At 42.0% G+C, this 26,123-nt stretch overlaps 3 protein-coding genes and 1 long non-coding RNA gene across 8 annotated transcripts in view; 2 read left to right on the forward strand and 2 right to left on the reverse strand.

Moving 5' to 3' along the window:
• relt (RELT TNF receptor) overlaps positions 1 to 14,830 on the forward strand; it is a 31,437-nt gene extending 16,607 nt beyond the window's left edge. Inside the window, exons 2-11 of one of the 2 annotated variants that reach the window (XM_085245715.1) lie at positions 3,041 to 3,115; positions 3,220 to 3,312; positions 4,195 to 4,379; positions 4,765 to 4,817; positions 4,934 to 5,188; positions 9,112 to 9,192; positions 9,524 to 9,602; positions 11,056 to 11,439; positions 12,738 to 12,866; positions 13,086 to 14,830. In XM_085245715.1, the coding sequence (XP_085101841.1) occupies positions 3,074 to 3,115; positions 3,220 to 3,312; positions 4,195 to 4,379; positions 4,765 to 4,817; positions 4,934 to 5,188; positions 9,112 to 9,192; positions 9,524 to 9,602; positions 11,056 to 11,439; positions 12,738 to 12,866; positions 13,086 to 13,089 (1,305 nt within the window). In that variant the 5' untranslated portion in view covers positions 3,041 to 3,073 and the 3' untranslated portion in view covers positions 13,090 to 14,830. Of the gene's footprint in view, positions 1 to 3,040; positions 3,116 to 3,219; positions 3,313 to 4,194; positions 4,380 to 4,764; positions 4,818 to 4,933; positions 5,189 to 9,111; positions 9,193 to 9,523; positions 9,603 to 11,055; positions 11,440 to 12,737; positions 12,871 to 13,085 lie in introns of those variants that run through there. The other variant, XM_085245716.1, reaches the window with a different exon arrangement.
• Positions 14,831 to 15,520: 690 nt separating this feature from the next.
• Positions 15,521 to 21,469, reverse strand: p2ry2.1 (purinergic receptor P2Y2, tandem duplicate 1). 3 transcript variants are annotated; one of them, XM_085245719.1, is made up of 5 exons: positions 21,408 to 21,469; positions 18,090 to 18,443; positions 17,217 to 17,385; positions 16,628 to 16,973; positions 15,521 to 16,544 (listed from the first exon to the last, which is right to left on the reverse strand). In XM_085245719.1, the coding sequence occupies exons 2-5, from the start codon at positions 18,424 to 18,426 to the stop codon at positions 16,350 to 16,352; spliced, it is 1,047 nt and encodes a 348-aa protein (XP_085101845.1). In that variant the 5' UTR covers positions 18,427 to 18,443; positions 21,408 to 21,469; the 3' UTR covers positions 15,521 to 16,349. The 3 variants fall into 3 exon arrangements, with proteins under 3 accessions (XP_085101845.1, XP_085101843.1, XP_085101844.1); XM_085245717.1 differs by lacking the exon at positions 21,408 to 21,469 and adding an exon at positions 19,610 to 19,762; XM_085245718.1 differs by lacking the exon at positions 21,408 to 21,469 and adding an exon at positions 19,413 to 19,491.
• A 2,558-nt stretch (positions 21,470 to 24,027) lies between these two features.
• LOC146559614 (uncharacterized) lies at positions 24,028 to 25,169 on the reverse strand. The gene is made up of 3 exons (XR_014888369.1): positions 24,752 to 25,169; positions 24,234 to 24,635; positions 24,028 to 24,142 (listed from the first exon to the last, which is right to left on the reverse strand). It is a non-coding gene; the product is annotated as an uncharacterized LOC146559614 (long non-coding RNA).
• fchsd2 (FCH and double SH3 domains 2) overlaps positions 24,623 to 26,123 on the forward strand; it is a 77,384-nt gene continuing 75,883 nt past the window's right edge. For both annotated transcript variants that reach the window (XM_085245720.1, XM_085245721.1), the window contains exon 1: positions 24,623 to 24,793. In XM_085245720.1, the coding sequence (XP_085101846.1) occupies positions 24,773 to 24,793 (21 nt within the window). In that variant the 5' untranslated portion in view covers positions 24,623 to 24,772. The remainder of the gene's footprint in view (positions 24,794 to 26,123) is intronic.

A 26,123-nucleotide genomic window follows, 5' to 3' on the forward strand; every position in this document is an offset into this window, starting at 1 on the left:
AAATGCTTGATCTCTCATCAAAGCTTTTTTTAAAAAATAGGTTTTATTTAACGTTGAAACCCTATGGAGCCATCATTTGAAAGCATATGCATCTCATCAATCTAAAGGATCAGCTTCACCTTTCCCTGCTGCACTTAAAGCACATTTGCTTCATTTCTAGAGGTCAAGTGAGGTTCTCTGTGGAAGTCCTCACATTCCTCTACCCCTCCAGCTCGGTCCAGTTTGTTACTTGACACTTTCCAAAAAAAGGAGGTACTTAATTGCAGGTCCCGTTTTTGTTTTGCTCTCTCTATCATTGTCGTTTTATTGATCATTTTTTCCCCTTGTTCGGCTATGTGTGCGCACAAGCGCATGTTTGCATGTGTGTCTGAGTGCACATATACAGTATGTGTGACTTGTAATTAGCCTCTTGCTCTGGTCTGTATGGCATTTTAACAAATGCTTCTATATATATCATGCTATCAGGCTGAGGTTTTAGCAGTGTCACTCCCTGCCACTTTCTCCTCTTTCCATCCCTCTCTCTTTCGCTCTTCTCTTCCTGTTCGACCAGATCGGCCCTTGCCCTTCAGCCCCGCCGTGTTTTTTTATAAGCTAGTGGTTTCTCTGTCCTCGCTTTATCTCTCTCTTCCCCCCTAAAATTATGCCTCGGAAGCCTGTCATTGCCATGAGGCACCTCGCCGGACCAAAATCATAAACTCATTACATGTTTTATTTTCTTGTTTGTATAAGGCATGGCTATTATGGCTTTCCATATGTGTATGTGTGTTTGTGTGTGTTATCTGCATATGTGGTTTTAACATATATGGTAATACATGGTTCTTATGTGCATACATCAGGTGTACAAACCCTGTTAAATGATACCTTCAGCACACGCTTACTGATACGTGTGTGTGTGATGTGTGTACACATGTGTGTCCTGACCAGTGAGTGGGTTTAAGCGGTTCATTTATTTTCCAACTAATGTTTGAAATGTTTTCATGTGTGGTCGAAGGTGAAGTGGTGCCTTGGAGCGGTCACCCACATACACACACACACACACACACACACACACACACACACACACACACACACACACACACACACACGCACCTACACACTCAGACACCCACTCAGACACATACACACACACACGCAGGAGGGGCATGTCCTGAGGCTGTCAGGGGTGTGTCTGTGGTCAGAGTGGCACTATAAGACACAGGCAGGTACACTGGACTTTTCATTCAGCTTCACAGAGTTGTGTGTGTGTGTTGTGTCTGTGTGTGTCTGTGTGTGTATGCGGCTGAGTTTTCTGTTACTTCTCTAACTTGTTTAACTATCTAAGTGTTTAACAGCTTTTCAGAGTCTTAAACTTTCTAGTTTTTCCTTTTTAAGCGACTTTTCAAAGTTCCACCGAGCTCAGGGTGTTTAATCGAGCATTTTTGCAGCAACTTTTGCACAGTTAAAAGAAAGTAAGGCAGTTTGACTTTGGCCCTGACTCAGCATTTGTAGCAGCACACACAGCATCCCTACTGAGTTGCCACAGCAACTGTGTCAGTCCACTGGAAGTCTGGGGTAAGTATTCAGCCTTGCTTTTCTCCTCTCCCTCCCATTACCCTTTTCACTTTTACAGCCTCCATCTTTCCCCAATATCTCTTTCTCCTGCACTTATTTCTCGTCCTTTCCACTGCGTGTCCTTTTCCCCTTTATTTTTTTGATTTGCACATTCTAAACGCTTCTTATGTTTTTGCTTTTGTCAGTGGCTGTTTTACAAGCCCGTTCAGAGACATTCTGTCTGCAAGTTCCACCTTCTCATTTCTGAGAAAAAAGACTAAATCAGTCTTTGGCATGCAACAGAGTGTCACTACATGCACATCTGATATTTAGATTTCCAAGAAATAGTCTGATATATACAAAGAATTATCATGTATGAATCTGCTGCATGTAACAGGCTATGGATCCTCACCTAATCCTAGCCCGGTGTGAATTCACAGCCCCCACAACTGTGGCAACAAATCCTTTTTTTGTCAATTGCGTAGTAACACCTCACCACATAATATTTCTGTATATTTTTATGGTGAGTTTTGAAAAGTTAGTCTCAAAAATGCATTTGTTTCTATAATATGTATTCAGTGGAATTCATTCAATTTATCACAGTCAGTCAAGCAGATCAGAAAGACGAGTGCAAGAGTTTGGCTTCTCAGCTTCTCAGCTGGAGTGTCAGAATACTATAATTGCAGCTGACAAACCAATATGTTTGCATATAAGAGTTGATAAATGGGCTCAAGTCAAAGTTTTCCTCAGTCTGCACTGTAAGGTTTTATATAAATTTAGGTGGACTATATTGATGTAGTTTCAAATGAGCTGTTGTCAGATGTTTTTCAGGTACAGATACTGCAGAGGGGATGACACTGACTTGCTACAATGCAACAGTCACCTGTGGCACAAAGACCTTTTCATTTATTCCTAAGCTTCTTAAAAATATCTGCTAAATAAAGCAGTGTAATCATCCTCATTTACCCTCCACCGTCACAAAGCGTCACTTAGCTTTGATTGCATGGTTGTTTGAAAACTCTTCTGAATAAAGGGAAATGCCCATCGCAGGGGCAGCACGTGTTATCTAATGAATGCGGTGCAAAGTTAATCAGTGCTAAAAGTGTGCACGTGAGTACCTATGGCTCAGAAATAGCAACAGAAAATCCTCGGTTTGTACCCTGCTGTGCATAAAGAGGACATGATTCACGATAAATGATATTTACAGGATTCACACCTGCTCCTTACCTCCCGATCGCAGGAGCCACGCTTTTGCTCCGGATAAGTGACTCAGGTGTTTTCACGCCGTGTGAACTCTTGCGGTTTTGTGTGAGTGTGCATGCCTGCGCGGTGTGTGACATAATGGAAAGTGCTGTAAGGTCGTCAGTTTTGACGTGTCGTATTTTTCCATATCAGGCTGGGAAAAGTGCCGGCACCTTTTTTTTGTTTTTGTTTACAGCATTTAAAATCTCATAAATCCTCGTGAACTGATCATGTTTTATTATTAACCCCTCGCCTGTTCTTTCTTTAGATCATATGTACATAGACGAATACATTGAAGAAGATGAGGAACCACCTTTGCTGCTCAGCTATTGTCCTCCTCGCGGTAAATATGCGCATGCTTTGTGAGCTCTGTTGTGTAAGAAGAAGAGTGTATCCACACGTGTGCGCACTTCTTCTGATTCACGAGTGCGTTTCTGTGTCTTCCAGCTGTTTGGCTGTGGAGGGACTGCAGCGGTGCAGTCTCGGTGTGGGAAAGGGTGTGCGTGTCTGCAATGCCCGGCAGGCCAGGAGCCTTCCAAGGTGAGACAACATTTTAATATTTTAATAACATTTGTATTGTTTATTATATATTTTAACACTTTCACCTCCTTAACTGCTATAAATATGCTTGTTTCAGTAGGCAACATTTGTCTTTAATTTCTATAGTGTAGAGCAGGGGTGTCAAACATAAGGCCGGCCCTGACAAAATATGAAGGAAGGCATCGATTTTTGGACTTTTAGCTGCGTTATTTAAAGTTTTGCAGCTTTTCCTGCTAATAAAGACTCCCCTCACAGCCATTCATACTACACCAAAGTAGTTAAGTAATAGATAACAATTAAATAACAAAAAAGTTCCTGCTTTTCACTGTCTACTATAAAGAACATTTTCATCACTCAATCATTACTTTATGTCTTAGAAATATGGGACAACCTTTCCTGTAATTTTACACACTTCTTTATCTTATATTAATATATCTCAGGGATTAAATGTGTAGTTAAACTTCTTTACTCTGACAGAAAGTGGAGTTTCGCTCGATGTGAAATAGTGTAGAGCTTTAAAACATATTGGACCCAATACATTTCCACAGCTCGTTAAATTACTTATTCAACTCCCTCCGCCTGAGCAGCCACCTGCAGTTTATGTTCAAATCACATTTTCATCTCCTCCATTACATTATAGTCTGTGTATTTGGTCACTGCAGTTGTCAAAAATGAAGTTGTTCTTCTCATGAATCCATAAATATCAGCTGAGTCTTATAAGTGCTGCAAATCTTTATTTTATTTCTAGTTAACACAGAAGCAGGATTTCAAATTAAAACAGTCAGCTCTTTGCTACCCATCAACTCTACAACGCCACAGGGATGCTAGGTTTTCTCTTTAAGCCTCTTTTGCCTGACTTTAGACTTTTTCTTTTCTTCTCAGGCTTGTGGGCAGATCCAGAGTCCAGCTGAAGAAGTGCATTGCCAGGTGTGCCCAGCTGGAACCTTTTCAGACGCACTGGACTCTGAGGTTTGCCGTCCACACGCCTCCTGTAAGATCCTCGGCCGAAAGCTTGCATCCTCTGGCAACGGGACCTCTGACGCCGTCTGTGGTCACTGTCTGACTGGGTGAGAACTCATGGCCTGAGTCTGTGGTGGTCTACCTGTATGCTTGCTAGTCCACAAAGAGGTCTATCCAACCACAGGGTGGACAATAACGCGGCTTTCATTCAATATTGTAACTCATAAACTTTTATTTGTTCTAAATTAAGTCCTGCAATTTTCTCTGTCTCAAAAAAGCAAGAAAACAGTCACACACACACACGCAGGGACAAACACAGTGTGTCATTCACCACAATGGGCGGGTAACATCAAGAACAGGCACCACTGGACATAACATGCCACAAGCTAAAACCGCTGATTCATTCTTTCACTGTTACACAGCCCCTCGTGTTTTTCTCTTCATCCATCTCTCTAATTAGGCTCTTTTTGGTTCTTTTTCATCCATTCACAGGTTTCACTCCTCTGCCGCTGGGCAAGTTTCCACCCAAAGTCCCTGCGTGAAAAGTAAGCATGCTTCTGCAGATTACCGTGTCTTAACTTGCTTTTAGTGAACTGATTTCTGCTATCACGCTGCCTACTTCTCTGATGTTTTTCGCTCTTCTTCCCCTCTTTCCTCTCAGAAGGGTTGCATGTCAGAGTGGTCCGTAATGTGGGTAACGGTCAGTCTGGTGGAGCAGGAGGACCGGCCAACAGCACAGTGGTGCGCAGCGCTGAGGAAAAGACAGCAGAGTACGCCGTGTTTGCCCTGGTGCCCGTCTTCTGTGTGATGGGCCTGCTGGGTATCCTCATCTGCAACATCCTAAAGAAAAAGGGATACCGCTGCACCGGTGAGAAGGAGGGAGGAGATGAAGAGACTGCCACACCGCAGAAAGAAGGTGAGAGATGGGAAGGCTGCTGAGAGAAAATCACAGTAATGGGAGCAAAATAGGAAAGTAGCATTTAAGTTCAGGCTGTTGTCGCGTTTGACCATAAAAATGCCAAATTAGCACACTTGGCATGCACACGATGTGGTCAAGTTTCCCTGTCAAGAGTGAAACCAGCCCAGCTCAAAGGGCAGCGCCTTTGCATGTGCACTCAGTCCCCATATGTTTTTTATGTAACTGCACGCGAGTCCATGTGTGAGGCTGTTTTATTTCTTTTTTTCATCTTAGCTGCTTTGAACTTTGACCTCACAGGGGACATTACATGCTGTAATTAGCTAAGCAGGTATTGTTTTAATGTAATGCTCCTATTTGAAAAGGTAAAGTGGGGCATTCTCGTCAACCCCTTCGCCTGCCAACGTCAGAGAAACGGACTTGCGTCAACGCAGAAAGCATAAAAAGAGTCAGGGAGGGCAGGAGAAGAAAAAGATACAGAGGGGAGGGGCGTTAATTGAAAGAGACGTAGAAATTAATCCAAGAGAAAGGTTGTATGAGTTACCATACCCATTCTCTGTTGTTTGCATAATCTTGTTTGAAGTGCTTAAATGTATTTTTTTTCACCCTGTGAGCCAAATTAGCCCTTTAAGAGAGTACTCACTTAGGCAACGTCTTTCTTCCTCTTTCTCTGTGCACGCAACTGAGAAATGCACTCATTTCTTTCCTTTATGCTTCTATTGTACTGGATGTACTGTACCTACTAGGTTTCTAGTTTTCTGTAAAAGGTCACATGGGAGGCACACACCTCCAGGCAGCTTTTATTTTATTCAATTGTGTCACAAAACGCATAAAAAGTGTTTTGTTTAGGGTTTTTGGGGGGTGGTGGTGAAAAGATGCTGTGAAGAATGTGGAGTAATAATCAGTTCTACTTTTACAGATTGTACTTTTCTAGATAACCAGATTGCTAACCTGCATTTATGAAACAAACCACACACACTAATGAGCTGGAGTGAGCTTGCCACACTCTACAGTAACCTACTTTGTGTTTTAATTTATTAGAATCCACTGTTGCACAAGTTCTGCAGCAGCCAGACAGCATACACGACACGCAGTTTGTTACAGCCATTTGGTGCAGATAAATAAGCAGACTTAAAGGCTAAGCTGGCTTTTCCTTCGCTCACCTGATGGTGCAAGGCTCTTAGGAAACCTGCATGGAATCGGGAGCGTCAGAGCGCAGCTGCACCCTCGACAGATCCGACTGTGTGACAGCATGCCTCACGTCAAGTGTTTGTGCAACACCTGTTGTTTCATTTACAGCGTTTTCCATAACTGCAAACATGGTAAATGGCCTGCATTTTCTAGTCCCTAAGGACCCCAAAGCGCTTCACACTACATTCAGTCATTCACCCATTCACACACCGGCGATGGCAAGCTACATTGTAGCCACAGCTGCCCTGGGGCGCACTGACAGAGGCGAGGCTGCCGGACACTGGCGCCACCGGGCCCTCTGACCACCACCAGTAGGCAAACATGGGGTTAGTATCTTGCCCAAGGATATTTGGCAGCCAGGAGGCAGCCTGGGATCGAACCACCGACCTTCGACCTTAGTGGCTAACCTGCTCTGCCACCTTAGCTACAGCATGCAAACAAATGGTTATTTTTCGCTCACTTACTTCTTCTATTAGTGGTTCTTTTTGCATTTTTATGTGCCCTCATAGGAGGATGAGAAGTTTACAGCTGTAGCAGCCTATGTAGCTACGCCTGTGTAGTGGAGGCCAGGGTGATCTATGAAGGAATGCATGCGCGCATGAGAATAGCCAGGGGTCAAAGCAACAGTCGGTGCTCTCTGTGCTCTCTGCCTATTTGTTTTAGTATCACCTTGGTTTCTTTCTCTCTTTGCATCTTGTTGTGAAATTTAAGCCCTTCTTGCACCTGAAGGGAAACTCCCTGAACTCCATCCCTCTTCTGCTATTTCATCATTCCTTCTGCTCTCCATTGATCCGGTTTCCTGCCTCTCTAACATGCCCCTCTCTTCTCATCTGAACACGATACTATCAATTCATCTCTCCTTTCCCAGCTAGATCAATAATTCAATCGGGTACCTCGACTCACTGTTTATGTCGGTCTCTTCATTTCTCCTGTCCTTCCTTCTCCTCTGCCCTCTCTCCTTGATTCTCTGGGTTATTCTCTTTCCTTTTTTCTTCCTCTATCCATTTTTAAAATAAACAGGTAATTCATTTTTATATAGATTGCAGTGTTGACCTGATAATCTGTGGGATAGTGGATAGTGATTTGCTTTTTAATTTTGCATTTTGCAAAAAGCATGAAAAAGCATGCAGAAAGCATGCAAGTGAACAATCTCGTTAGGACATAAAGCAGATAACAGTGGTTCATGTATGAGGTCCTCAGTGATGATTAGCAGAAGACCTCATGCATGAGGAAGAATTCCAACTTCAATATAAGACCTCTAATCACCATCATTGCCACATTCGACTCATGCTTTAAGGGCTGATGATGCAGAAGAAGTTAGGTACAGTAAGAGGCTGCATATAAAGCAATGACAGCTCTCTTCTTGTTATGTAACATTCATTGTCGCAGTGCACTTACCTGTCTGCACACTGTAGTCCTGACTGGCCTAAGGTTAGAGGAACTTCTTACTCCAGCACTTTTTTCCATCATTCCATCTGAGAGGAAATACCCATGGGGGTAGCAAGGCCAAGCTTAGCTCGGCAGGGCTAAAATCAGATGCTGCGGTGGCAACTCTGACTATGCAGGACTGAGCACAGTTTGCTTCACTGGAGAATGCATCGACCTTAAAATCTGAGGGGGAAACAGAAAGGGCAAATGCAGGGTTGATGCTACAGTAGATGCAACTCTGCAGTTGCTCAAGCATGAGTGCACACAGGAAAAGGTAGAAGTGAGCTGTTGACCGTTAACACAGAACTGCTGCATTTACAGTAAACCTAGATGCAAACATAATTTTTTTTAATCATAAGCCTAAACTTATGATGATTATTAAGCAAATTGAGACTCGTGTGCTGCTGTGATGTACTGTAATTTATGTATTGAAGGCTTGTTATCCATTAGATCTGCCCCTGGTGAGAAGTTAGACTGTAATGCTATTCATTGTTCTAAAGAAAAAAAGACCAAAATGCTGACATGGGGGAAACGTTTAAACAGATAACTAATCAAAAAAAGAAACATTAAAAAAATGTAAAGTAGATACCAACCAGAACTACATAATGGACTAAAATGTGGAATACGGGTAAGGAAGCAGGGCACAGATGGAAGACAATCAGTGAATCGTAGACGTGGTAGGACAAAGACAAGAAGTAGAACAACCAATAAAGGCATAAGTAGAGGTAGAAGGTATTTCCACTATTAAACGTGAAACTTGATATCAGGCTGTGACTTTGTTGGAGTATTAAAGAGACGAGAACAACTGCCACCCCGTGAAACTGATGCTGTTATGCTCGCGTAGCAACAGGCACTGTGGAGACAGAGCTATTGTTACGGTCCAACAACAGCCTAATGCTGCTTATGCAAGAAAGACAGAAATACGCATGCACAGTCGCATTTGGCATCTATATTGTCACATTGTGCTCTTTAACACACACACACACATACGCATTGTCATCTGGTACTGTGGGCCTGGTACATCACACACACACACACAGCTCAGCAGTGCTGAACAACGCATAACTGCTGAGTGAGCGAATCTCCCTCTCTCCCCTTTATCGTCATTGCTCTCCACTCAGCTGCCTCACTATGCTGTACTATTATGGGATGGTGAGTGGCAGGGGGCCATCTACATCCACCCGTATCAATCAGAGTGTCCCTTGAACAGTGTTAAAAGTGACAAGCAGTGCAATAAAAGCAGTACATACATAAACAATACTGGAAAATCTCTGTTTATTAACATTGCTTCTGCCTTACTTTAGGTAACACCTGTCCCTACATATCCGATGACCTGAATGAAGACACCATCAGTGTTCTGGTTCGCCTCATTACCGAGAAGAAAGGTAAATACTAACAGTGACATCGCATATAATTTGTGCATTTATTTAACAGATGGCAAGTAGCCTAAAAATTATAATAAACAGCAAATGAGAGTTTCAGCTTTGTCCGCAGCTTATTACTACTAAAGTGATAAATGGCCCAATTGGCCCAAGATATACACAGTAGCTTGGCTTTCCTCTCCAAGTTTCCTGCATCAATTACATCCACCTTATTTATGCACTTCTAATAAACTCCTGAATTACATTTTCACAGGCAGGAGGTGTTTAATTACTCTGATCTATAGTTTGAGTAGCTGGCATTATAGCTAAATGTGTATATGTGTGCTTGCTTCAGAAAATGCTGCTGCGCTGGAGGAACTGCTGCTGGAGTACGAGACCAAAGAGATGGCTATGAGCAAAGGCTCGTCAATCAAGTACGAGACCGCACGCGCGCACTTGCACAACCACAAATCATCACATGCATTTGCTCAGTCATGCTGCCCAAGGTCACACTTAACGAGATGGCAAAGGGGAAGTCTGGGAGAGAGAAAGAGAGGCGCTCGTCAAGAGAAAAGTGCGTGTGGGAGGATGTATCGGCAGAAATGGGAGCAGTGCAGATACATTTTCATACGCTTGCACTGAGCATGGAGACCTAAACTTGAATTTATAGGGCTATAAGTCCACATGCTACTCTCATGTTAATATTCCAGTAGTTCAGTCTGGACATTATTAGTTTCATTTAAGCTCTTTAACTAAAACAAATGCTAAAACATTCACTTAGGAGCGCACATTATTGTGACTGTGTCGGCTACATTTCCTCAGGAGCCTGATAACTGGGAGTGACTCACTCACTCGCCGAGGCTTGAAACCAGCTGCTAACACAGTTTACAGCCGTCTAGTCATGAGTCTGTCACACAGCTTCAAGCCACGCATTTGATATGACTGAGTGCATTTTATGGTAAGAACCTGAGGTTGTAACATAAGCCAAAATTGCTCAAGTTCCCAGAGTTTAATCGATGAGGCTCGAGAGAATGCCACTTTATAACAGTCTGCACTGCAGGGCTTTGATTATTGCTTCGACAGTGATGCCACATTTACCCCAATCATAATTTGTCACCTGTAAACCCCACGAAAGACTAAATTAATGATGTGATGACATGATGAGCATTAGATCTAATTTATTTCAGTGCAGACGTTTCTGGGGCCTGTGGCTGTGCACAGCTGCTCAGTGGTTCTGTCACATGTGATCTTTAGATGCCAGAACATTCTCTCTCTCACACACACACACACACACACACACACACACACACACACACACACACACACACACACACACACACACACAGATATATACAGACTGTTCTGGAAAGCTTTCAGATCGGTATCTGGATGCGTGTGGTGGGAGGTTTTGCACAGGTTATTTGGGTTCACTGTAGCTCTCCCATACAGCGCTCGTCTCTTTTGCTCTGCCTTCCCCTGCAAAAAATAAAAAGTGAACAATGAAAAGACACACAAACCAACAAGCTCTGTACCAACAGATGAAAACTTTAGATTTGAGTTGCTAAATGATTTTATATTGACACAGAGCAGTGATCGCTGCTGTGATTGGACATATTTATTTATTTTGTGCCACATTCTAGCAGTGATTGTGTCCAGGACCAATATTAGGGATGTGCCAGTACCATGCTAGGATATTCTGGAAAGCTTAGTACAGTTTAGTATTATAACCAACACTTTTCTTACCATCACTAGTCTAAATGGCCTTTTTACAATCCTTCTGTAGATTATTTTGTGGTATTTGGATGTAACCTCCACTTACGATTTGTCTAAACTGAATATGTCAACATCAGTTTTTAGTTTTTAATAAATCTAATTTTCCTCCCCCAGGTTCCCGATGCTGTCTCCCTTATCCCAATTCCGCTCCCTTCCCAGGCTCTGCCCTCATCAGTCTCACCACCACACCATCTCCGGCCTCTCTGGCCTGGCCCCCAGACATGGTTACCGCTGCACCCGTTGCGCCCAGAAAAAATGGCCCCCTGTTCTCATTCCACCCCTGGATTCTCTCAAAGATCCCCTGAAGCCCCCCCAGAGTCTCATCCTGCCCTCCCTGGACACATCCTCCGACCAGCAGAAGAGCCCCCTGCTGGGTGGAGAGTGCGTGAATACACACCATACACAAGCCGCTGTGCCAAAAACTGTACAGGAGAAGATGGAAGGAAGTGAAGTGAAGGAGAAAAAGGAAGGAGAGCTCACAGTATTGTCTGTAGGAAGGTACGTGCACTTTATAACACTTTACTAAATACATGTAGCTGGGTGCTGTTCACAGGCTTCACTTTGACATAGTTAAACTTTCCTGTAGCATTTAAATTTTTGTTTGCTGTTACTGAAAGTACCCAGCATCACTGACAATAATAGTATTGCTGGTTTTTACTGAGGTCATGGATTTGAATTGTATACCACCACCTATACAGTTGCACCAGCAAAAATAAATGAGCTCTCACTTGTTACATCACAGCGGCGATTTTCCAGGGTCGGTGTAATCGAGTGACGTGAAGGAGGTGGAGAGGACTCAGAGGCAGGCAGGGTTGTGAAAGAGGAGCCTTTATTGTCAGAAAACAAAGTTCAAACAACAGGACAAGTTAACACGGAAGATATCTTGACTGAGGACACAGGAAAAGGCAGGACTATAGGTACACACAGGGGACTGATTGCACAACAGGACGCAGAGCACAGGGATTCAATCAGCAGTGGGTGAAAACAATGAAGGTGGGCTGGAAAATCACAGAAAGTAACCATGACGATGCACAAGAGAAACACACTTAAATACACTTAAAAAGGCACGAAGACTAATTATGCAGTTGATTAGTCCAAAAAAATGAACCCCTACCTCCTTTTTCTAACTACTTTTCTTTGACCTGCATAGAACGCATCAAGAGGTGAAGGGAAGGTATCAAGGAGAATTTATGAGGACAGAGGAGAAGAGAAGGGCAGTGCTCAGAAAATCCAACTGCACTTACATTAGACTCCTTAACAATGGGATGTCTGTGGTTTTTTGAATTACAATGGACTAAAAAAGAAGGCACCTTTGAATTCATCCCAAAATGTTCTCACTGTGTTATTCCATTTTTTGCTGGAGAGATGTTCCAGTGTAACTTCAGAGGCTTTCCTACATTCACAATTTATCCAGTTCTGGGTGTTTGTGGTTTGGGTTGAGGAAGGTGAGGGGGAGCCTATCTCAGTTGATCCCAAGTAAAAATTGAATTAACTGGAGACAAAGTCAGAGAGTCAAGGCTGAGATGGTTTGAACATGTGCACAGGAGTGATAGTGGATATATGGCAGGAGGAAAAGAGGAAGACTACAGAGAAGAATCAGGGATTTAGTAAAGGAGGAGATGGTGTGACAATTCTGCTGTTTAAATTTGAGAACACCTGTGTGCACCTTTGTACTGTGTTCACTAACATTTACATAACACACAGGAGGACACAGGTACTAACGCGCAGACAAGGCAATGTCATAATAGGGTTGTTTTCTGAATGTAATAATGGTTATGTTATATGTTGATTCACAGATTTCAAGTTGCTCAGATCCCGGAGCAGAAGCCATGCACAGTGGAGACCAAGAGAGCATCCCAGGAGCAAAGGAACTCCTTCTTCGGCGGGAAGTCCTTCTCCTTGTCTTCCTCATCTGGCATCCGGAGGTAGGAACTCCAAACACAGCAAGAAGTTTTGGCCTCTCTTTCTATCCATGCTGTTTCTTTCTGTTTCATTTCCTCTGTGCACTGCCAGCACTTGAAGACTGTACTGACCAGCGACTGATGTAGTCTTGACAATTGGTTAGATTTAGTCAAATCAAATTGAGATTTATTTAAAATGACAAAAATATCATAATTAATTTTGTTTTTCATTCATGTTTGCAGGTGAAGGGACGATATTGCTACCTCGCTGAAGATGACCTCATTCACCGGCGACGGCTTGACCCGCTGACACCAAGGGTGTTTTATTTAGTTGACTGACACCGATAAACCACAACCACCTGCTGCTGGAAGTAGTTGTTTCTAATAATGCAATAATAGGAATATAACTGTATTTATTATTACATAGGCAGGTTATTGTATTTTAGACGTATCGGATGCCGCATCAGAGGCACCACAGCTACATCCGAACAGAAACGGGTCGCGAGACATGCAAGGACAGAGCGGTTAACAATAACTGACACTAGAAAGAGGGAAGCGTGTATTATACACAAATGCACTCCCGGACTTTTTTTTTTTTTTAAAAAGGAGTGCTTCCATTTAAAAAAAAGAAAAAACAAAACAACAAAAATAATAATAATTTATAAGAATGCACTATAAAAAACAGAAAATCTCCGCCTATCAGCCTGTGGTTTGCAACATCAATGAGCATATGAGTTTTTTAGCACCACAGTTGGCTAATAAGCCAAATAAAAATAAGAAATCTGGATCATTTGACACTTCATTATTTAAAAAAAGGTATGTTTTAATTTTATTTTAATGTTATATGTTTAAATAATTAAATATAAGTAATTTTGCTGACACCAAAACTGAGGAGGTTTCAGACCTCACTTGCTCACTCAGTTAAAACCTTTTAGAGTAAAAAATACAACCAAATAAAAATGGCGAGATTTACATTTTCGGGATGTACCGATTTTTCTTTAAGAGGGGCACCTCAGGCTATATCGGAGCATTTTTAATGACGCCGCAGCCCATTGGCTCATTCCCAGCTGCTGTCGTCATTAGAGTGAAAGAGTAGTTACAGGGGTGGGTCTCGCTTTTGTAGAAGAAAACATGTAAATAAACATGTACATATGTAAATATGGGTGGGTTTAGACAAACATGGCGTTTTGTAATTTTAAAGTATGCATGAGGTGATACGTTAGATCCCTTATAATGGGAAAGACAACTGCACTGCACCAGCGAGTGACATTTGTGGTTTATCATTTTAAAAAAAGGAAAAAGTTAGAAAAAAACCCAGCAAATGCTACCACACTACCATGCATAAGCCCGAAGGCTGAAGTGCAGCATAAGTTTAACATGATATTTGTTATTTTTCTATCATTTGGGTGCAACATCTCAGTGCTTTTTCCTTCAGCTGTTACAGTTTCCTCTTCTATTCATGAAAACACTCTATAGCTATGCAATCTTCAAAATTCAAAGAAACCACTTCTATAAACACACACACAGACACACACGCACATATTTATTTATTTTTTTTATTTTATAGTTTAATTCAATAAACCCACCAGTGGCTGCAGAGAATTAGCGGTTTAAATGCCTCAGTCATGCGAGCTCAGTTGGCTTTAGTTTACATCCTCCTGGGTTTTCAAGTGTGTACTATAATGATAGAGGCTTTTTTTAACTGCTCATTTTCATATTTTCTTATTATGTTGTGACAAGGAATATGACAGTATGTCTGGAGGGAAGGGTATTTATTGACTGCGTTACATGTTTTCTTTTGATTTGTTTTTAGTAACTTTCTCACTCAGACTACAGTTATCATGAAACGTATTCAAGCTGAAGTGTTGCTGAAAAGAGGGAAGGATTTAAATATTCATCTCATCAGCTTGCATGCATTTATATAATATTGCAGTTTTTTCCCTGTATGATGTTTTTACTTTTAAAATAAAGAGGTATTTTAAATGCTATCTGGTTTGGTGTTGCACTGCTGTGTGGCTTTGTGGTGTCTGGAGTTGGTGAGTATGTGAGACTTGAGATTTGTGTGAGGCTAGATTATAAAATGGCAAAATATTTGATGGGATTGCTTGAACCATGATGAACTTGTGGGGGGTTGTCACCCCCTAGTGGTTCACTGTAGATTAAAGGGATATTTGAGTCTGTACTGTTGTACGTTACTATAAATTCCCTTCTTTTCCTATGGCTCCTTGATTTAAAAAATTATGGACACACATGGATTTAAATTAGAAGAAAAACATCCATCCATCCATCCATCCATCCATCCATCCATCCATCCATCTTGCCCTATCCCAGCTGCCATAGGCCGAAAGGTGGGGTTAATCCTCGACAGGTTGCCAGTTACCACATTTTAAAAATGTCTTCTTCTTTACTACATGATTTTTACATCCTTCACATTTGTGACATGTGTTTTTCTCCGGGACATCGAGAACAAGCCTTAAATTTGCAGTGAGGTTGACCCTTGCAGGGAACACACGCATTCCTGTCTTTCATGTCAGAACAACGCTCACAGTAGAAAACCTATTAGTTCTTATACAAACATCAGGTGCTGGAAATTACTCATAAAATCAATTCTCTAAGCACACAGCTGTGATACGCCACGTAGTTTTCTATTTTCATAAATACACTATCTTTATACCCTGTACATCCAAAGGCATTTAATGCATTGTCAGAAATCAAATACAATATAGACATTTATTTCTAATCTTCAGTCATCATAAATCTCCTTTGTCCTGATTTGCAGTATTTTAACAATAAAACGAAACTTCAGGTTTTTCCCTTTAATTTGCTCTCACTAGGATTCTTAGCAAAAAGAAAACAAAAAATAGTATCTATAACAAAATATCTGTCTTGAAGTAAAATTAACATCTCAGAAGTGTTGCACCTGCTAAACTAACGACTGGTGCAAATTTAAGATTGAAAAGTGCTCTCTTGAAGAGATCTCATCTGTCATGCAATACTGTGTGTCTATGTAGGTTTTGAACCATCCAGGTGGCAGTAGCTTTGAGTACTTCTTTTTAGGTTCTTCTGTTCAAAAAAACTAATGGGAAGTCCCAGGTATTTAACCCCCACTGGTGCTGTCACTTTGGAGGTGGTCCTGAGAGTCATTAACCTTCCTGCAATCATGTTTAATTCAATTCAACTTAAGTGAATATTATTTATATTGAACTAAAACAACAGTTGCCTCGAAGTGCTTTATATTTTAAGGTAAAAACTCTACATTAAAACACACAAAACAACAACAACAATAAAATGACCCACATGGGAAGAAAAAACTTCCTTTTAACAGGAAGAAAACCTCAGAGCAGCGCCAGGCTCTGGGAGGGGCGGCTATCTGCCCCGACCAGTTGGGGGTGAGGGGAGGGAGACAGGACGAAAAACACAGTGTGGAAGAGAGTGGTAGATAAACATGCGAGTCTTTAACAGTCTGTTACTCTTACACAAGCCCAGGTGGCAAACAGTCACATGGTGTTAGTGTTGTGCTGTCAAGTTTTGGATTCCACTGTTTGCTTTTGGTGGCGGCAGTTTGCGCTTCTTAGTGAGATTGCTGCGGGCATCCTGCCCTGCCAGGAAGTAAAGGATGGGGTCCACGCAGCTGTTGGCACTGGCCAAAGGTCGTGTAATCTTGTAGGCCACACTGGAGGCTTCCACCAAGCTGCAGCTGATCTGGTGAATGGATGCAAATGTCATTCAGCGATCTTTTAGAGTCATCATAACATGTTTATTATTAAAGAAGTGCTTGTCCTCACCTGTGCTGGATTCACCTGCCTCATGTATCTAAAAAAGTAGTAAAGACTCCTGGTGAGGTGGAAAGGGAGGAAACACAGCATGAACGCTGCCAGCACGATGATGATCATCTTTACTGACTTCTGTTTGGACCTCTGGGCTGTTAAGCCTCCTCTTTCCTCTTCGGTTCTTGCTCCAGACCCCCAGCCAGTATCTAGAAGCTTTCTCACCATCAGGCCGTAGCAAACCATCACCACCATGAAGGGTAAGACGAACATGAGCACTGATACGACTGAGCTGTACACCAGGAAGTCATCGAAAAGCTCTGGACTGGTGGTGTCGTGGCAGATTCGCTCGGTGTTCACGTCCCTTACAGAGCAGATAACAGATTGCATTTGTTTCGGATCTTTAAACGGCACTCCCCCTGTCTGGCACTCAACCTGAGTAAAAGCTTGGCTGTTCTTTTAAGTGTGTCCCATTAGGGTCACCTAAGATAAGCACAGTACAAAACTGGTGTGCCACAAAAGTCGATAGTCCACACTTAAATGCAATTAGAGACACTTTCACAAAATAAACGAAGACAGAGAAATAAAGTTACAAACATTTAATCACCTAGTTCTTGAAAAGTAGAGAATAGGAGCCTGGCAGAATAACACACAGGCCCACACTGCCACAGACACCAGCCGGGCCTGGCGGGCGCTGACCCAGTTGAGGGAGCGGACCGGATAGCAGATACCAACGAACCGATGCAGGCTGATGCAGGACAGGAACAGGATGGAACCTGTCAGAGAGGGGAAAATGAATGCTTAGCATGCCTTTTTCATAGACTAATAATTATTAGTATTACTGTGTAATTCTTTGTATTAACTAATAGATCATAAAAAAACAAAACAAAACAAAAAAATTGTAACCTGTGGTTTGCACCTTGTTTGTAAACCCTCAGTGTTTATGTTCATGAAGGCGTCTCTTGCGTGTATAATGATATTCCTACCACTTAAGGCATTTTTTTTTGACTTGGTTAGATGATGTGAAGTTGATTTTCTTAACAATGGAAATAATTCTGTGATCATCCACTCAGTTATTCATTTGGCTTCGCTGAGCTGACGACTGCATTTGGGCCCTCCTAAAGCTTTGTGTTTCTCTCTTATTTATTTCGGGTTTATTTGGGTTTTTCAGCCCAATATTGGCCTCTCTGAATTGCACTGACATCTAAGATTATGATGTAAACCTATAAAATACATCAAGGGAACGGCCCTCCCTCAGCCATGAGACTGCTCATCTGAATTAAAGCTGAAAGTCTCCACACACACACACACACACACACACACACACACACTGTATTTCACACCTTATTGCATCATACTGCACTGACAAATAATGCATACTGTATTGCAGCATATTATCTTGCAAAGCTGTTGCTCTACAATAAGTCAAGCTCAGCTTTTGTACTGCGCTGTGTGAGTTTGTAGCTTTCCACAACTGTACCGTATAAATTGGCATAAAACAGGAAGCGTATAAGCTTGCAGAAGGGTTCGCTGAACGGCCAGTCGTTCTTGTCGGCGTAGTAGTAGATGAGGAATGGCAGCGTGAAGATGTACAGGGTGTCACACACTGTCAGGTTGAACATATAAATGGTCGAGGGCTTCCAGCGCTTGGTGTGGAACACAATCACATACAACGCAGTGGCGTTCAGCGCTAGGCCAATCACAAACACCAGGGTGTAGCTGACAGGGAGGAGGATATATTTAAAATCATCATTGAACTGACAGTAGCTGGCACTGAAATTGGTTTGGTTGGTCTTGTTGTTGTCAACGCTGGCCATCTTGATGCTGAGAAGACCTGAGGGGAAAATTGTAGAAAGGAATGAATTAGTTATCTATCTATCTATCTATCTATCTATCTATCTATCTATCTATCTATCTATCTATCTATCTATCTATCTATCTATCTATCTATCTATCTATCTATCTATCTATCTATCTATCTATCTATCTATCTATCTATCTATCTATCGAGAAAAAAACTATTAGGCACAAAGGACAAAGAAAATGGTTGTGATTAGAAGGATATGACATCAGTTAAAGAGGCCCTGAATCATTTGCTTTGGCATGCTTCAACAGCACAGTCCAGCATATCATGCCATACCAAAGTATAGGCAAATAGCCAATTGTGATTGCACAATCAAATTAATATAATCCAGCTTGACTCACTTCATTTCTGTAAAATGCACAAGGACATTTCACAGACATTAGTTGTTGCTTTCTTTAATTGTGGGTGAAAGAAGAGAAGGAGCTACTTAAAACCATAACTGATAATTAGACTCTCCTGAAGCTTTTTTTTCCATTCAAAAATATGAATCTCTGTGTAAGCGGTGGCTCTTAAACAGACAGTACAGTTCCTCCACCTGGCCTAAACAACACCGGGACACCTCTGAATAACATATCAGCGATGCAGTTTCAAAGTTTATTTCAGACACTGATTCACCAACTTATGTACCAACAACTTTTTTAGAAAATATCTGGTGCAGCTGTGGCCCATGGCGGATTAAAAAAAAGCATGTTTTGTTTGGGCATGACAAAGTTGTCTAAAAAACCCTCCAGCTGCAAGCGGCAGAAACAGAGGAATAACTTTTTAACTCAAACCAGATTCAGCTTGGAGAGTTTCAGTGGCGTGAGCTGAACATTGCTGGCTCACACAAACTCGGGCCATTTTTCTGTTTATTTGACAAGCCCAAGTTCAGCCATGCAATACAATGGACAGAAAGAGCCTGAAGAAACAACATGCAACCTTATTAAATTCTCAGCTCACCGAGGAGTTAACCTGCAGCAGACCTTCCACCCCCTTCCTCTTTCTGATGTTGTTTTGCTCTCTCTGAACCTTTCGTTCTTCTCTCCTTTACTCTTCTAAACAGCCCTGTGTTAAATTTAATCGGTAACAGACCCGAGCGTCCATATTTGTAGTTCCTAAGTTTTTGTGCATGCCATACCAAGTTGAGAAGAACTTACCTCTTCGGCAATAAATTCCTTTCTGCTATTTTCTGGTAAAACAGCCGTTCACAAATATCCCCCCCCCAAACAAACCCCAAACCCTAAAAAACATATAGCTTATGAAGTAAGTCACACTGTATGGGTGCTATTATCCTGACTATCCTGTCCAAAGTATCCTCACATTGTTGTTTGTGGTTGAATGTGTTCCTGGGAGACTGGAGGCAGTGAAAAAGTTGTGAAGACGTATGACTGTTTGACGAGTTGCGGCGTGTCCACAGTGAGCAAGCATCTGGGGCCTGAGGCTAATATGTTACATATATTCAGTAAAACCAACAGACACCTCGAACTGGTTAAATATTTATGTTTCTCACTTTGGTAAACCTAGAAAGATATATATTTGAATTACTCTTAGTATTATTAAAATAAGAAGACAGTTTTTTTTAGCATGAAAAAAGGCCTTAAATCATCTTTTATTATTAGAGTAAGAAATTTGTAAAAATGTAAGCCTGTAAACTGATGACAACAGTAATAATAATAATAATCATCTTTATTTATAGATATAAGCTGCACTAGTAAAAGTATTTAGTTCACCAACAACTAAATGGGCATTTTGCTTAACATGCCACCCCCACCCCACCCCCCAAATTCCTTAGGAGAAGACATCAGAGGTGTGTCCAGAGGGAGGGTATGAGGTGGCACAAGCCTCAATCAGATTTGCCCTCACACCTAAGGCCTGATTTAGACTCCTGTGTGGAATCTTTGCAGAGACCACAACATAACCGACTTAAATGACAGACATTGTTGCTGGCGTACGTGCTTGTGCTGGTCCACTACGTGTTAAGTACCTTTTGGTCATGCCCCAGTGTTTTATATGGAGTTCCAGCCAATAGAAACAAATCATTTGAACTTATTTGAAAATTCCCTCGGGTCAGTTTTGATAGTATCAGCAATCACCCTCTATGAGTTTGATGATAATTGTGGGTCCTTGATAATGTGACTGTTATTCTTTTACTGGTAAATTCAAAAACTGTGGAGGAAAAGTAGCCAGAAATGCACATGGGAAGTTGGCCATACTGAGGCTGAGTACAATAGTTCTGGGTTACGTTGATCTGACGTGTAGTTGAACTTATTCACTCGAAATTATTGCTTTTTTCTTTCCCGTGCTATTGTTTTCTGAAGTTTTGGTTAGGCTACTTGTTAGTGGCTCCATAGTGTCTGGGTTTACACATTTGCCTAACAAGTGAACGATCACTGTCTCAGTACCAGGAGGACACAAAAATCCCTTTCAGGGTTGTGTCAGGACATTTATCTGGTGTGAAAATCTGCCAAATCAAATATACAGAGCTGCTTCAGTTAGTTGGGCCATGCTATTAAAAAAGGTGTGTATGCCTATATTTCTTCAATCATTTTCAATGAAGCTGCCAGTGTGCAAACAAAAGTGCCCACTCCTTTGTCACTTTCCTGAATTAATTATTATAAATATGTAACAATTAACTAATAATGATCATGTAGCAAAGGGCATAAAACGTATTTCTCTCACACGCCACAATAATGGTTGTTAACCTGTGAAACTAACGATTTTTTGGATTTTGCATTAACAACAAGGGCTGTGGGCTGTGATGAAATGCACGCTGCTGAGCTTTGTTCTAATCTTAACTTTAGTTTAAGATTTAGGCGGTACACCACAGGGGGGCCAGCACACTGTATGCACACTTAAACACCAGTGGGAGCCACTCAGTAGAATAAAATTCCCCTGTTAACACACCGATTTCTTGTTTTCTTGTTTTATGGGCACAGACACATAACAATCTCTTACCTCGGTAAGGCCAAAGGAATGTATGTGCAGAAGCCAAATTATAAAATAAATCACAGATGAAAACAATCCTTGCAGGATCCTAACACAAAAATTACGATTCATAAGTGGGTGGCAGCCATTTTCCTCTGTTCCGCTGTCAAAAGGTTAGGTGTGAACATGAATGCGATTCCTCCGAGTGCGCGAATGTGTGTGAGAGTGTGTAGAAATATACGAGTGTGATAGGTGAGGAAGTGTGCTTAATGCCTCACCTGCTCCAGAAACTTTGTAAATGAATGATTACCTGTACCTTAACCTTGAACATAACACGTAGGAGGCAAGAAGTAAAACGCTCAATTCCTCTGAGCTAGTTTGTCTTTTCCTCTGTCTTCCAAGCCAGCGGGATGTTCTCGCGCTTCACTCAAGCTTAATTCATAACAGCAAAGGGAACCCAAAAGTTCAGAGACGCCATTTATCCTGTTTCTCCTGCTTGAAGAGTGTGAAAACTTTCCTTCTTTCTTGGTTAATAAGATCTATCATATCAGAGCAAATATGACCCGTCCTTTGGGCCGATGTCTTTGATATGATCTCGTCAGCAAACCCTCTTCTTGCCCACTTGACATTTTACCAACCTCACATGGTGAAGCTGTTCAAACAGGTCATTTACACCTCTGGGCTGTGTTGTTCTCGGGATAGTTAACAACTCTTTAACCTCTGGCTGTGTCCCCTTCACAATTTAAACAGGCTGTTATCCACCCTCTTTTTCAAAAGCCCAATGCTGGCCCTTCAAAAAGGCCTTTTAGCACTACACTTCTAGGACTGCTGAAGGTAGTCAACTGCTGAAAAACAATTTGGATAAATTCAGTTTGATTCACTCTACTGAAACAGCTGTTTGTAGAGTTTCAAATTATATTTTAAAACATGGAGATGGAGGTGAAGTTCTGATAGGTCTGTCTGCTGCCTCTGACATGGTTGATCTGGGTATCTTCTGAGATAAGGCGGTATCTTCTGCCGCCTTATCTCGCGGTGTTACCTAAAGCTTGGGTAACACCTTTATATTTTATTCTATTGCACACATCTCATACATGCCATTCAAACCCCAGAATGTAAACAAATAAAACCATCTGTTCTTCAGAACAATCAGTTGTCACACACACAAAAAACCATGACACTCTTATGTGTGCCCCTAACAACATTAACTCTATTAATCTTCAGTACTCCATGAGAGATCCTGGTGTTCCTTTTAGAGGAGGGTTCAGTTTTGATGGGCATGTCTTGTTAAAACTTGTTTTTTTTAATCATCTGCAGAACATTGCTCTTTAAAAATATACCGTGTCTCAGTGTGAAATGGAAATGACTATACACGCTTTTGTGTCATCGCGTCCTCGATCACCCATTATTCATTATTCTTTCGCCTGAGTAAATCATCTCTGTGTTGCTTCCAGCAGGTCCAGAATACAAAGCTTCTCACCAGGTCCTATAAAAGCCCACATGTGACGCTGATTTTATCCCATTTAGACTTGTTCCACATAAACTTTAAGGTTCAATTTAAGATTTCTGTGATCCTTGGCTATATGCTTCCTGGTGAATTAATACATCTATACATGACTACTGGGTCTCTGAGGTCAGCTGATTAGTGGTTGTTGGTGGTATCTACAGTAGGTCTAGGTACAAAAGTACAAAAGGAGACTTTGCTTTAAAGTTGTGGCTCCCAAGTTGTGGAACTGGCTTCCAGTGGACTAAGATCTGTGGACACTGTTGATGGCATTAAAAAGGAAGCATAAGACCGACCTGCGTAGACTTGCTTTTATTTAGTTTTACCTATTTATTCCATTAATCACTGTATCTTTTTTTTTTATGGGAAGCTTACTTACTTTCCCAAAAGCTGGACAACTACACAGTTTGACAGGGGTGTGAGCAGAGTGACATGCAATATTGCTTCATGGTGAAGATTTTTGGGTGATTTCTAGTCTCATGTTGCAGAGGCCACCCTGAAAAATAAAGCTAACACAGCTGGCTGGAAGAAGTGATTCAAATGTGTGTCCAAGTACTTACAACCGTTTACAACCTGATCCCAGAAGAACAATGGTTCTTCATGTAAAGCTAAAGTTTATGATTTTTTTAATTAAATCTTCAAATTATTTTCTGAATTAATTGATTAATTGTGTAAAAAATGTCCAGCCCAGTTCCCCACTATCTTAAAATGACGTCTTGTTTTGTATGAAAAGCGGTCCATGACCCGAGATATAAACTGTGTTATAACGGAAGACCCAGAAATGCAGCAGATTCCTGCATTTGGCCGATTTTTAACCACGAGCAATGACGCCTAATAAAAGCATATGCTACGGGCTGCATGCATGCATTCATACTTGCGGGTGCTGTGATACCAGCTGCAGCTGATGCCAACCCTTGACAAGACTTTTATCACCGTTCCCCAGGAGCAATGAACCCAGTGACCCTATTTTACTCTGTCTGCCCCCTGATTTTCTATAGATTTTTTGACGTGCGCCATAATCTACATAATAATAGTGAGTAATCGTGTGGATTAGACGCTTTTTAGGACTCCCTAGCCAAGAAATAATAGGTCATATGCAAAAACGTTTTAAATAACTTGTATATGTAATTTGTCTATTTATTTATTTGAAACAAAATCCCGTTTTTATTCCTACTCCACCATTGATTGAATGCGGTTTCTTGTTGCTATGCAGGTCTGCGGGACTCTGCCTCCTGCGCTTCCCCCTATAAGCAAGCTGGAGCGGCTGTAAAAAAAACAATGAATAAATAAATAAAACATTTAAAAATCTTTTTTTCCGACTTATATGCTTTAAGACAACTTTACTTATATTTTACCGCCAGCACAGGGCGAGAACGAGCAAACAAAAAGATTATCTCTTCCCGTCCTGATGGCCGTCTTTCATTAATGAGGCACGGGCGCTGTCCTGCTCTTCCCCGCACGGTGGAGCCCTTGAGCTGAGTTGCTGATGGGGTTCCCCGTTAATATCTTCCTCATCCCTTCCCTCTGCTTTTTCTTCTCCGCCTGTTTGCCTCCCCCTCTCCTGCTCACAAGAGTACAGTAACACACCAGTCCTGTCGTAGTGGCAGCAGCCGACACAAGCGTGTCCGGTCTCTCCTCGTAGCTCCAGTTTCTGCTCTGCATATAAACTAGCCATTTATCATCAGTCATGGCCGCCGGAGTACAAATTTAACTCCCGTCTTTCCTCCCTGTGGTTCGGAGGGGAGGCTTTTTTCTTTCTTTTTGTTGGTGTTTGTTTCAGGAAGCAAGAGGGGGGGAAAACATAGAAATATTAGTGCCATACACTGATTTGGATATCCTCTCGGAATTACAATACATCTCACAAGGGAAATACCATTCATGTCAATACTTCAACATGCAGCCGCCGCCGAGGAAGGTGAGTCCGTTATGTTTTTAGTAGGGCTGTGCAGACAATGACAGGCAGATAACAGTGTTGTAAGCTCACGGTTGGACAGCCACGACAAAAAGCTTCCGGTAAAAATAAATAAATAAATACAAAAAAATAAATAAATAAAGGCTAAATTAAAGGGGAGGTCGGAAAGACCCTCGCTAGCCAACATTAGCAAGGACGGCTAGCTGGGTTAGTTGTGAACGTTATTAATGTGCATCTGTCCAGCCGCTGCAGCAGCGTGACCCTCACACGTCAAATAACGTTAGCTAGAAAGCGCTAGGTGGGCTACCGTGAGGCACAAAGCACGACTAAACGGGATTCAGGGGGAGAGACGTGCAGCAGGAATAGGAATAACTTCAAATATGAGCAGTGCTTTTAGCGTTGTGGCCAGTGAGGTGGTTGTTTTTGTTAAAATGTGGACGCTGTGGAAATATGACAACAACCCGCAACCCCCCCTCCACTCCACTCTACTCCACTCTCCTGCCCCAGACAGCACAACAAAAGATTTCGTCTTTTGTGATGATGTCTCAGAGAAAGACCTTCATCAGTCCGTGCAGGGGTCACTGAAGGCAGAGCTGACAAAAAGCCGAGCATACCGAGGAAGGCGTGCAGCCAGAGCCACGCTGACTTACTGGTTCTGTATGGGCTGAGAAAGGACGCCTAAAGCGTGCTGTGCAGTGTGTATGTGTGTATACACATGAGGGTGTGATGAAGTTTCTGGTCCACTGCTTTCTGTCTGTGTGTGTGTGTCCTCCTGAAATAGATGCACAAGAGCCAATTTCCCCACTGTGAAGCTCCGCATCAGATTTCTCTTAATTACCACGTATTCCCTCTGTGCCACTTACACCCTGCGTTTACACACACACACACACACACACACACACACACACACACACACACACACACACTGTGGCCTCGGACATGCCATATCATGCCTTTAAACCACACACTTGTGCAGGTCTTCGCCTGACTGAGGCTGTACACACTGCTTTCCTGAACCTCCTGTTAAAATTTTTCCAGAATAAAAGCATAATTTACAAATAAATGAATAAAAAATACTCGTGAGTTACCCACTGGCAATAGCGCCGCTACCCTCAGTGTGCACTCAGCCCACAGCATCTCTGCTAGACTGTTGGATGCTAATAATTTCTCTCCCAGTGCGGCACATACAGCCCCTTAAGTGTTCTGTCTGTGTCTCAGCACATCTGCTAACAAACATGGAGTCATTTCAGCTCTCTTTTATTCGCCTTATGTGGCTTAAATTAAAGAGGCCTGACAAAGGCAATGCAGTGTCTGCCTATCTAGCTTTAAATCC

The sequence above is a fragment of the Mchenga conophoros genome, linkage group LG14 (assembly GCF_057382185.1).
Source record: "Mchenga conophoros isolate Kocher_MC1m ecotype Shallow Benthic linkage group LG14, M_conophoros_male_GT1.1, whole genome shotgun sequence".
Taxonomy (NCBI): domain Eukaryota; kingdom Metazoa; phylum Chordata; class Actinopteri; order Cichliformes; family Cichlidae; genus Mchenga; species Mchenga conophoros.